The sequence below is a fragment of the Octodon degus genome, unplaced genomic scaffold, assembly GCF_000260255.1.
Source record: "Octodon degus isolate 3935 unplaced genomic scaffold, OctDeg1.0 scaffold00169, whole genome shotgun sequence".
Lineage (NCBI taxonomy): Eukaryota > Metazoa > Chordata > Mammalia > Rodentia > Octodontidae > Octodon > Octodon degus.
In genome coordinates, this window is record NW_004524745.1 from 2,634,844 (window position 1) to 2,646,760 (window position 11,917).

At 39.5% G+C, this 11,917-nt stretch overlaps 1 protein-coding gene across 1 annotated transcript in view; it reads left to right on the top strand.

Annotated features, from left to right (window-relative positions):
• Positions 1–11,917, top strand: part of Brd8 (bromodomain containing 8) — a 74,617-nt gene that overhangs the window by 17,408 nt on the left and 45,292 nt on the right. The window contains exons 3-9 of the mRNA XM_023703373.1: positions 3,344–3,413; positions 5,827–5,876; positions 7,224–7,346; positions 7,766–7,846; positions 8,263–8,327; positions 11,180–11,316; positions 11,803–11,916. Of these exons, the coding sequence (XP_023559141.1) occupies positions 3,344–3,413; positions 5,827–5,876; positions 7,224–7,346; positions 7,766–7,846; positions 8,263–8,327; positions 11,180–11,316; positions 11,803–11,916 (640 nt within the window). The remainder of the gene's footprint in view (positions 1–3,343; positions 3,414–5,826; positions 5,877–7,223; positions 7,347–7,765; positions 7,847–8,262; positions 8,328–11,179; positions 11,317–11,802; position 11,917) is intronic.

The following is an 11,917-nucleotide window of genomic DNA, read 5'->3' on the forward strand; positions in this document are numbered from 1 at the left end:
AATTTTACCCTCGGGGGAGAAAATTTAAAAGGGATTAGGTGAATAAAAATAGAAGAAAAGGGAGAAATTAGAAATAAGACTGCATTACAAAGGAGTATCATGCAAAATTTGGGAAACTGGTACAGAATGCAGGAGGGAAGGAGACATGGAAGAATCAAAGGAACAACCACATTAAAACTAGAAACCATATTCACATTCATAAAAACAAGATCAAATATTGAAGGAAAAAAAAAGAAAAAAGTCCCCTTTATCTCTGCTGTCACTGGTAGACAATGTATGGAAACTTGAGTCTAGATCTGTATTGGTTTATCCCAGCAAACCAGCAGTAGTTTTATGGTGAGGTAGTGGATAATGTCTGTGAACTACACCTTTGTTTCCCCTATGAGGCAGGAACCAGACCTGTTCATCCTGCAGCAGTCAGCGCAACTTCTGTACACTTGAACTTAGCTGGGAACTGCTAGATGAACCCAGCAGTTCTTTTTTTTTTTTCAAGTATCACAGTGTTTATTGATAGATGCAAGTATATAAAACCAGGGCATGAACATGACTTGATAAATTAAGTAGACTTAATTTCAATACTGTAATAAGAGGGACCAATTCAAATTCTCACCATTTGTTTCACACCCACAAAAACCACAAAGGCATTAATGATCTCTCAGAACTGATCGGTTTTGTGCAAGTAAACCGTTTCTTTTTTTTTTTTTTTAGCGGAACCGGGGATTGAACTCAGATCCTAGCGTTTGCTGGTCAAGCGCTTATCCTACTGAGCCATCTCCCCAGCCCCCCATGTTTCTTTTAAAAAGACTCGTGCACTTTCCCATGCTCAAGGATATTAAAATCTAGCACATAAAGCCCATTATTAGAGGTAGAAATATAGGCATTATACTATTACGGCAACAACCATCAATTACAATTAAGAATTTTTCTGTAACAACCAAATGGATAATCAAATATTGCAACAGCTCAAGTATTACTGAGCAAAGTGAAACCAGCAGTTCTGAGTTCTGTGCTCATCTGGCCCTTCTCCAAGATGGCTCCCAGCCCATCACCCTTTCATGTGGGATATATGATCTTCCAGCACTTAAGCATTGGCCAGTACAGTCCTCCATGTCCACTGCTTTGCTGCCTTTCCACTGCTGCATCTTTCCATGAAGACCTCTGGGGTTGTCAGTAGTCACTCTGTGGGCCGGGGAGATGGCTCAGTGGAACAAGTGCTTCCCTGGCAAGTGCAAGGGCCTGAGTTCAATCCCCAGTTCTGCCAAAAAAAGAAAAGAAAAAGTCACTGTGTGCCCTCAGGTTTGAACTTCTCCCAGGCATTGAAACCTGGCTCAGGGAAAAGGTGCTGTGTGCTGCTTCCTTCTGGTTTTTTGTTTGTTTGTTTTGTTTTTTTCTGTATTTAGGGCAGGGTGTACAGGGTGTTCAGGGTCTCACTACATATATCAGACTCATAGTGATCCTCCTGTTTACAGCCCTCAAGTGGTGGGATTACAGGTACATGCCACCATACCCAGTCTCAGTTGCCATCTCAGTGCGTGCTGGGGACGGGGCTGGCACAGCACACCAGAATCAAACCCTGGCCGATGCTCTCTACCTAAGCAGGTGCTTTGGTCTGCTGAACTATCAGGCCAACCCCCTCCTTCTATATTGAATTTCTCTTTTTACTCTCCCTGTGGGCTTCAGATCTTTCCTGGGTCCAGGAACCCACTTCCCTCCTTCCACGCACTGGTACATTCCAGTGTCTGGACAACAAGTTTGAGAGAGACTTTTTTTCTCTTCCTTACCACTCCACCATCTTCTAGTATCTGTTCTGTTTTGTTTTGAGGTAGGTTTCACTATGTACTGCCAGCTTACCTTAAACTCAGAGCGATCCTCCTGCCTTAGCCTCCTGAGTATCAGGATTACAGGCATGCACCACCATGCCCAGCCAATACCTGTTTTTTTTTTTTAAATGTCTTGTTTTATAGATGTTTTTGGTGTTTGACAATAATATAATGTGAGAAATAACATTCATCATTAATTTGCATTTTATTTTATGAGCGAAGTTGAGTATCTTTAAACGTTAGAGAGCCACTTACGTTTTTTTTCTGCAAACTTTTTGTAGTTCTCTGTCATTACCTGTGTCTTTAAGTTGGAATGGAGCGAATCCTACATATTAAAGAGGTATTTGTCTGATCAGTGAGGTACATTTTTTCTTTTTTTAAACAATATACCAAGTAGCTGTGCTATTACATTGCTATTTTTTAAGTTAGTGTATTAATATCTTTCTTTTATGGATTTTGTGATGTAATTAGAAATTTCTCCAGTATGAGACTATAACTTCCAGGACTTCCATGGTTGACTTTAAAAATATTTTTAGTCTTGAGTTATTTGGAATTTTGTACATAAGATGTGCAATATGGATCAAACTTTAGTTTTTTCTGATAGCTGTCCATATAATATGACAAGGACACAGTTGAAATCTCTTTATAGTCTTCCTAGATAGAGCCCACTTGAGTTACTAATTTTTATCAGTTTCTTTATATTAATAGTACTCCTTTTTCTCTTTTTGCAGTACTAGTGATTTAACACAGTGCCACCTGCATTCTAGGCAAGCATTCTATAACTGAGCTACATCCCTAGGTCAAAACAGAATTTTTTTTTTTTTTTTTTTTTTTTTTTCTTCTTATACCATGGATCAAACTCAGGACCTTCTGCTTGCCAGGCAGGCACTTATGCTGCTGAGCTCTATCTCCAGCCTTTGCTTTTGTTTTTGAGACAAGGTCTTGCTATATAGTTTTGGTTGGCCTTGAACACACTGTATATAGTCTATAGCGGATGGCCTCAAACTTTCAGTGATCCTCCCGCCCCAGCCTCCCAAGTGTTGTAATTAGAGGCATATACTATCATGCTTGGTGTAAGACAGAATTTTTTTGAAAGAACCAAACTTAGTTGGGCATAGTGGTACGTGCCTATAATCACAACACTCTTTAGGCTGAGGCAGGAGGATCAATAAATTTGAGCTCAGTCTGGGCAGTTTAACAAGTTAACGAGCTCCAGTCTCGTTAAAAGTAAATGAGACAACAAAAAAACCCAAAAAAACAAACAAACAAAAAAAAGTAAATGAGATATGATGGTGCATGCCTGTATAGTCCTAGTACTTGGGAAGCTGAGGCAAGAGGCTTGCCACAAGTTTGAGGCCAGCTGAGCTACCTGGTGAGATCCTGTCTCAGAAAGCAAAACAAATGATACTCCAGAATATTTGTCAATTGCAGTTTTTTATTCTAAAATCTAAATTTGGAATTCTCAGTATACTTCTTTTGTTTTACTGTGTTTGGTGTGTAATAAGGCTTTCCTCATTTTGTAGGGTATCAGTTAGCAGAGCAATTAAGCCGTTTGCAGAACCTGGCCGCCCTCCAGACTGGTTCTCTCAAAAAGTAAGTTACCAAGGAAAGCTTTTCCATAATTAGTGGGATGTGAAGTAGGTTCTTACCAGGTTCTGCCCAGTAATTACAAGGCTTTTATATTATGAAATAGGAAACTAGTTAAAGGTTTCTTTTGTTTTTTTCCCTACTGTTTGCTATACTATTTCAAACTCCTCCATCTTGGTAAATACACAGATACAACTTTTGTATGATTCCACCTAAAAACTTTGGACCATGAGCCTCAGTTTTCTCATTATAAAATAGAGGTAAAAGTTGCTTCAGGATAGTTGTAAAGGTACTTGAGGGAATTACATTTTTATAAATTAGCTTTCCTAGGGGCTAGCCAAATAGCTCAGCGGGCTCTTCCCTTTTGTGGCCATCGCTGGAGTTGCAGCGGCCAAAATGAAGTTTAATCCTTTTGTGACTTCATACCGAAGCAAAAACCGTAAAAGGCATTTCAATGCGCCTTCCCACATTCGCAGGAAAATTATGTCTTCTCCTCTTTCCAAAGAGCTGAGACAAAAATACAATGTTCGCTCTATGCCCATCCGAAAGGATGATGAAGTTCAGGTTGTGCGAGGACACTATAAAGGTCAACAGATTGGCAAAGTAGTCCAGGTTTACAGGAAGAAGTATGTCATCTACATTGAACGGGTGCAGCGGGAAAAGGCAAATGGCACAACTGTCCACGTGGGCATTCACGTGGCTAAAACTGGACAAAGACCGCAAAAAGATCCTGGAATGGAAAGCCAAGTCTCGCCAAGTAGGAAAGGAAAAGGGCAAATACAAGGAAGAAACGATTGAGAAGATGCAGGAATAAAGTCCTCCTGTGTGTAACTTTTAATTAAAAATGCGAAAACGAAAAAAAAAAAAACAGCTCAGCGGATTAAACTGCCTGCAAGCAGATACAGGGGCTGGGGTTCGATCCCCAGGCCTGCTGTGTCAGTCCTGCCCCTGGGGCACACCAAGATGACAGCTGAGACTGGGTGTGGTGGTACGTGCCTGTAATCCCAGCTCTTGGGAGGCTGTAAACAGGCAGATAACTGAGTCTGATCTAGTAGTGAGACCCTGAACACCCTGTAGATCTTTCCCTAAAATACAAAAAAAGAAAAAAAAGTTAGCTTTCCTATTGTTGGGAGAAATATTCAACACCCACACTTTAGGCAAAAGATTTATATGATCGGAAGAGAAACCAGAGTATAACAGCCACACTTTATTTTTTATTTATTTATTTATTTATTTTAATGTGGAACCAGGGATTGAACTCAGGTCCTTGTGCTTGCCAGGGAAGCGCTTATTCCACTAAGCCATCTCCCTGGCCCAACAGCCACACTTTAAAGGAGAAGTTTATTTTTATTTTATTTTCTAAAAATCTTTTATTAACCTCCCTATGTGTGGGGTTCATGATGCACAAATAAATGCTACTTCCTGGGGGGGGGGATCTTTTATTTGGTACAGGTCTTGCTGTGCAACTCAAACTTGTAGTGATCCTGTCTCAGCCTCCCCTGTGCTGGGATTACTGGCGTGCACCACTATACCTGGTTTTGGTGGCTGGCACAGTGAGCCTGGGATTCTGGAGCTGGCACAGCATGTGGGCCAGGGATCGAACCCAGGTCCCTGTGCTTACCAGGCAGGCGCTTAGACTGCTGAGCAATCTCCCTGGTCCCAAGCTTAATTTGATTTAAAGGAGAAATTTAATTTGATTCATAGTTTCAGAGGGTTCATTCACCCATGGCTCCAAGGCAGGAGCATGGCAAAGCCATGGTGGAAAAAAGCTGCTGAGTTTATTTTGTCAGGGAAGCAGAACTAAGAATAGTACCAGAAAGGACGAGGCCAGCAATCAGATTGCAAGGTGACACTTTATGACATGACATACCCAGACACACTCAGATGTGTGCTTTATTAATCCCCTAGTTAGCTTCCAAGTCAGTCATGGTCATAGTTAAGCTTGTCAGAACATGTAAAGCATTTAGCACAGAGCCATACATTTTGTAATTCTACGTAATAATTACAATAACTGAGTTGGTATTTCTCCAATACGCAGACTTTAAGCCAGAAGATTTCAGAATCTTGGTATTATTTTGAACTGATTTGATTGCAAAGTAATTTGCCTTAATAGAAGTGAAATACATCCTGAACATAGTTCTCTTATCTAATCTGTTGAAACTTTGAATGCTTATTACTTTCTAGGTTTGCTCATCACATTTTCTTTTTTTAGTTAGTTTTATTGGTACATTTTAATATTCATAATGATAACATTTATTATAGGAAATTTGTACCTGTACATAATATATCTTGATTCTTTTCCCCCAATTTCTTTCTCCTCCCTTTAACTCTTTATTTACAAAAGCTTTGTTTCAATGTTTTTCCTTCCCCTTCCCTACTTTCCTCCTCCTGCTCATCACATTTTCATTTTTTTCTATAGCACTGTGCTTCTCAGTACTCAGAGCTCTTGGAGACCACTGAGACCCCAAAGTAAGTATAAAGCCAGGTACTTCTGTCAAATTTCTTTAGAGTGGGAAGTTTATTTATTTATTTATTTATTTTTTGCAGAACTGGGGATGAACTCAGGCCCTTGCACTTGCCAGGCAAGCGCTTAATCTACTGAGCTATCTCTCCAGCCCCCAGTGGGAAGTTTTTTGCTTTGGACATCTTTTATTTATAATTGCTTGGTAGTAAAAGTATTAAAATTGGGGATGTAGCATTTCCTTAGCATGCCCTGGGTTTAATCCCCTCATCACTACACACTACCACTTCCTGCCTTGTAAGAAAATAAAAAGTAGAAAAAAAAAAAAAGAAAGAAAGAAAATAAAAAGTAGAGTAAGTCACCAGCGTAAGTTCCATCCTGGGAGAACATTCATAAATCACATTTGTTTATAAGACAGAGTGAGTCTTACATAACTTTAACTCAAATATACAATGTAAAGTGTAAAAAAATCGACATGTTCCGTGATACTGTCCTTGTTTAGAATTGTGCCAATGATTGAACAGTTCATGTTGTAAAAACAAGCAGTGTTGGGGGCTGGTGAGATGGCTCAGTGGTCTAAAGCACGTACTTAGAACAAGCTTAGCAAAGCACAGGGACCGCGGTTCAATCCCCCAGCACCACATGCCAGCCAGCCCTGCCCCCTGGTGGGCTGAGCTGGACACACACACACACACACACACACACACACACACACACATAAATAAGCAGTGTCTACCATCGTTTTGCTGGAGTCCATCATCTCAATTATTTTCAATTTTGTTTCTATGATTATTGCATTGTGCATCATAGCAGCCCCCTCCACATCACCACTGCTTTTCCTCTTGCTTCTGAACATCCTGGTTTCTTTCTTTCTTTTTTTTTTTTTTTTTTTTTTGCGGTACTGGGGATTGAACTCAGGACCCTGTGCTTGCCAGGCAAGCACTTAGCTACTTGAGCTATCTCTACTGAGATATCTCTCCGGCTCCATCCTGGTTTCTGATGGAGCAATGTACACTATTGCACTATACAATTGTGACTAAACCATAGACATGTGAGCTACTTCCTAATTTAAGGTCTATTTGTATTTGTGAAAGTTTGCAGGCCAGTGCCCATAAGTCTCAGACTTACTGTACAGGGGAATTTATTTATGAATAAGTGGCAAGGAGGACTCAAGAAAACAGGTGGGAGTGGGAACTAATGTTCTCTTTCTTTTTTTTTTTTTTTTTCCTACCAGGGATTGAACTCTGAATCTTGCATTTGCCAGGCAGGTGTTTATGCCACTGAGCTATCTTCCCAGCCCCACAAATGCTCTCTTATTTAAATATTGATGGGATGTTTTGTTTTGTTTTCCACAGACGGAAACGGGGTGAAAAAGGAGAAGTGGTAGAAACTGTTGAAGATGTTATTGTTCGGAAACTGACTGCTGAGAGAGTTGAGGAACTAAAGAAAGTGATAAAGGAAACGCAGGAGAGATACAGGTACTTATCACACAGCATGTAAAATAGTTCATAAAAACATAAGGTCTGAATTCTGGTACTGGTCTTACTCTGTAGTCCAGGTTGACCTTGAACTTGGCTGTGTATCCGAGGCTGTTCTCAAATTCCTCATCCTGCTTCAGCCTCCCAAGTGCTGGATTTAAAGTGATGTGATCCTCTAATTTCAGCCACTTTAGGAGATTTTAGGCAGGAAAATCAGTTAATTCCCTGAGTTTGGGGCCATCTTGGACAATACAGTGAGGTCTAATCTCAAAACACAGGGGCCAGATAGATGGCTCAGTGGCATAAGCCCCTATGTGGCGAGTTGCAGAGTCCTGAGTTGATCCCCAGTACCAAAAAAAAGAAAAGAGTTTCTTAAAGACATGAAAATAAGCTTGTTCTACCTACTTGTCTTTGTACAGACGATTGAAAAGAGATGCAGAACTAATTCAAGCCGGACACATGGACAGCAGACTGGATGAGCTTTGCAGTGACATTGCAATGTGGGTTATATTATTTCATTTGTGCTCCTTTCTTTTAATCTCTTTCCCCTAGTAATCTAGCTTGTTTCCTCTGCCTCGATCATCTCTTTAGATTTGAGACAGATTTTCAGAAGGCAAACCTACACAGTGATCTGGTGGCTAGGGGTAAAGACAGTGAGGTCTAGAGGGGGATGTGTTGGAACATTTCCAGATGAGAACGTAACAGTTCTAATTTAAAAGTGCCTCTTTTCCCTGAGTGAGAACTGGAAGTTAATATATATCAGCGGGCTTTTTTGCTAGTTAGAATTCTTGTTTGGGCCTTCCAGAATGTGATTTGGTTAAAAAAAAAAAAAAAAAAAAAAAATTCTTCATGAGAACACTAAACTATGGGGAGGAGCTAGTGCTCGCTAGCATCTGACCTTTAATTCTCTCTTTAGGAAAAAGAAATTAGAAGAAGAGGAGGCTGAAGTAAAGAGGAAGGCCACAGATGCTGCGTACCAAGGTAAGCTAAACTACATGCCTCTATTGAGTAGTTGACTTTACAGTACTATGTGCTAATGACAGTTGAAGACTGTTTTGTCACAGAATTCACTAGCGAGCTTTCCTCTTGTTGTTTTCTCCCCCTGGTTTGTTTTTGTTCTTTTAAACATTGTCTTTATTATGGTGTTAGGATACAACCCAGGCTGTTCTCATATTTCATACTTCACTGAATCTTAGTCTTGAGAATAGGTCATTTTACTCAGACAGCTATGTGTCATTTCAGGAGGTGATGTTTTGGTGGGGGTCCTTCAAATAGGCTTCTGCATAGTGTGAATAAGTAGGCATTTAATTAAGAGGCATTCCCACTCCATTAGTGTATTTCCAAAGTTATCAAAAACAGACTTACCAGAGTTTTCTATCCTCATATACCTTCTCCCTACTAATTTTGTCATGTACATGATGTCCTAGTTGCAACTTCTGAAGCAAAGAAATGTTTTGGTCTCTTGCCAGAACTGTAGGGGAGCTAATACTGAAGTTTCAATAATTTAAGTCTCTGAAGCAAACTGACAGACAGTAGACAAATTAATAAGAATAAAGGAATACAAATATGTGCATTTTCACAGGAGCCTCATGAAATGTAACTCTGGGGGCTGACAATGCAGTTAAGTGGGAGAGCACTTGTCTGGCATTCCTGAGATTGTGAGTTCAGTCCCCAGGATCCCACCCTCCAAAAGAAAGATTCCTATCATCTGTTGTTCTACCTAAATAAAAACATGCCTTAATGTCCACAAAGAAACTCAAAAAATGATCTCTGCTTAGATCTCTAATTTACTTTTTTTTTGTATTTTAGGGAATAAAAACATGTCTTAATGGCCACAAAGAAACTCTCAAAAAATGATCTCTGTTTAGATCTCTAATTTACTTTTTTTTTCTATATTTTAGGGAAGGGTCTACAGGGTATTAGGGTCTCACTACTAGATCAGACTGGTAGTGAACCACCAGTTTACAGCCTCCCAAAAGCTGGGATTACAGGCGCATGGCACCACACCCAGTCTCAGTTGCCATCTCAGTGCATCCCGGGGGTAGAGGGGTATACCGCAGGCCTGGGGATCAAACTCCTGGCACCTGCGCCTGCTTGCAGGCGCTTTAATCCGCTGAGTGATGTAGCCGGCCCTTTTAATTTACTTTTAAGACACCACAACTTGATAATAAGACATTGAACATAATTAAGGTTTTAGATGTGAAAGGCTGTGAAAAGATTTAAAATAGTTCCATCATTGGATAAGGAAGAAATACAAATATTGGCTTTAAGCATTCCCAATGCTATGAGCAAATAAGATCCTTTTAAAAGAAAAATCTGTCCTACTACAATGCTATATATGGTTAGATTTCTAAATTTCTGTGTAAAAATAATTGTTTATTCATATTTCTTATTTTTTAAATTTTTTTCTCCATATTCTGTAGAGACTTACAGTTTAATGTATACTAGATGGGAAAAAAATACTAGATGGAAAATATCTGTTCCATGTTATGCCTAAGATGTTTAATATTCAGACAGTGAGGTTGAACCCAACTGCATCTCTTCTGGAGGGTTAACAACCTAAGTTTGCAGACCCAAAATTAGAGAAAAAGAAGGGCTGCAAGGACAGCCAACATTTTGACCCTAGCCTTTCAAGGTCAGTGAAGACTCAGGACATAGGAGAACCTACACTGTAACATAGGAGAACCATCATGTAACTCAGTTGTGTCCCAAATTTTCTGATCAAGGAGATTATGGTGCCACAGAGCAATGTGATGGATGATGTAGTGTGCCTAAGGAGAGTCACATGGAGGGAAAACATTCTCTCAGGCTTTCACAGAGAGCAAATTGGTCAAGCAATGGCTGTGACTCATCCACATGGCTGACACTGACAAAGGATCTGCAAACTGCGGTACAGGGTAACAGGATAAATCCCGAGGGGACTTGACTGACCTTATCAGATACAGAAGATACATTTCTTGTTATATAGGTCTTGCTTTATCTTGGTCTTAACAATCCAGCAGAAAAGTATAAAAACGAGGTATTAAAAAGTAAAGCCATATTAATATGCTGAGCTGTGAAAAGCCTCAAGTAAACAACTTCTGACATTGCCAGTCCTATGGATAACCCACTACTATTATGGACTACTGGACTCTATTGGATTATTTTGCTGAATTCACGCACCTACAATATTTAAATGGCAATGGAACACTCATCTCTAACAAAACTAAACAATAAAAGGGGATACAAAGGAAGGACCATTTTGTATCTGTATATACAAAATAGGATAGATATACAGCTACTTTCTCAATTCAATGCAAAGAAAGATTTATACTAATAGTATTTGGACAGGATATCATGTCTGCATCTTGTACTGTGAATAACCACTAAGAAGATAACAATATGCAATGTATTAATTATTAAAAAAAAAAAAAGCAAAATCTTCATGTGCCTATAATCCCAGCTCTTGGGAGGCTATAAATAGGTGGGTCACTACAAATCCAATCTAGTAGTGAGACCCTGAATACCTGTAGACCCTTCGCTAAAATACAATTAAAAAAAAAAAAAAAGTTAAAGCAAAATCTTGAGTTGCTTAAGAAAATAATAGGAGTATATCAACTATTTTCTTACTCCAAGGACTATTAGGATAGAGTTTACTTAGTGTGAGAATTGATCTTAAGAAAAATTTAAAAATTTTCTCTAGGAATGTTAAAGCTTTCTAAACTAAATGTGTGCTGTTACAGTATTGAGGCATTCTTATTTCTCTTTTATTATATAATAGCAGAATAGTAGTGTATCTAGTTTCATTTATTTAATCTTGGAAGATTTAGGCTTTGTTGTCTCTTATGTTTTAGCTCGTCAGGCAGTGAAAACCCCCCCTCGGAGATTACCTACTGTGATGGTCCGCTCTCCAATAGATTCTGCCTCCCCAGGAGGTGAATATCCCCTTGGGGACCTGACTCCAACCACTATAGAAGAGGCTGCCTCTGGGGTGAGTATATTTTCATTCATTGGAACTGACCAATGAAATGCAGCAAACCAACAGAGAGCTGAATAATGAGGAAGCTACTTTTGGCCAAATCAACTTCTTTTCTTGGTCTGAATGCTAAAGTCTTAATTTACCATGTATTGATCTAAGATAAGGATGTACCTAAAAGCTCTTTTGAGAGATAGATAAATGATTATGTTCAGGAATTATTTATTAATTATACTAGTATATTTCCTACTGAACTAAGGGATGATTTTCTTATAATATTGGTATGGGGTAAAGAGTTTATAAATGGCAATGGAGTTTATAAATGGTATAGTTGGGTCATTGTGGGTGGTGGAGAAGTATAGCTAAGAATAGGAGGGGTAGAGGGTCTCTGGGCATTTCCACTCAGAGCTAGTAAAATAATAGATACACTAACCCAACCAGATTAGGAGGGAACCTTCCATAGTTTAAGAAGTCAGATAAAGGTTCTCTGTTGTCTCTTAGGTAACCCCTGGGACTTTGCCGAATACCCCAGTCACCTCGTTTCCTGGGATTCCTGACACCCTTCCTCCAGGCTCTGCACCCTTAGAAGCCCCCATGACCCCAGTAACAGATGATT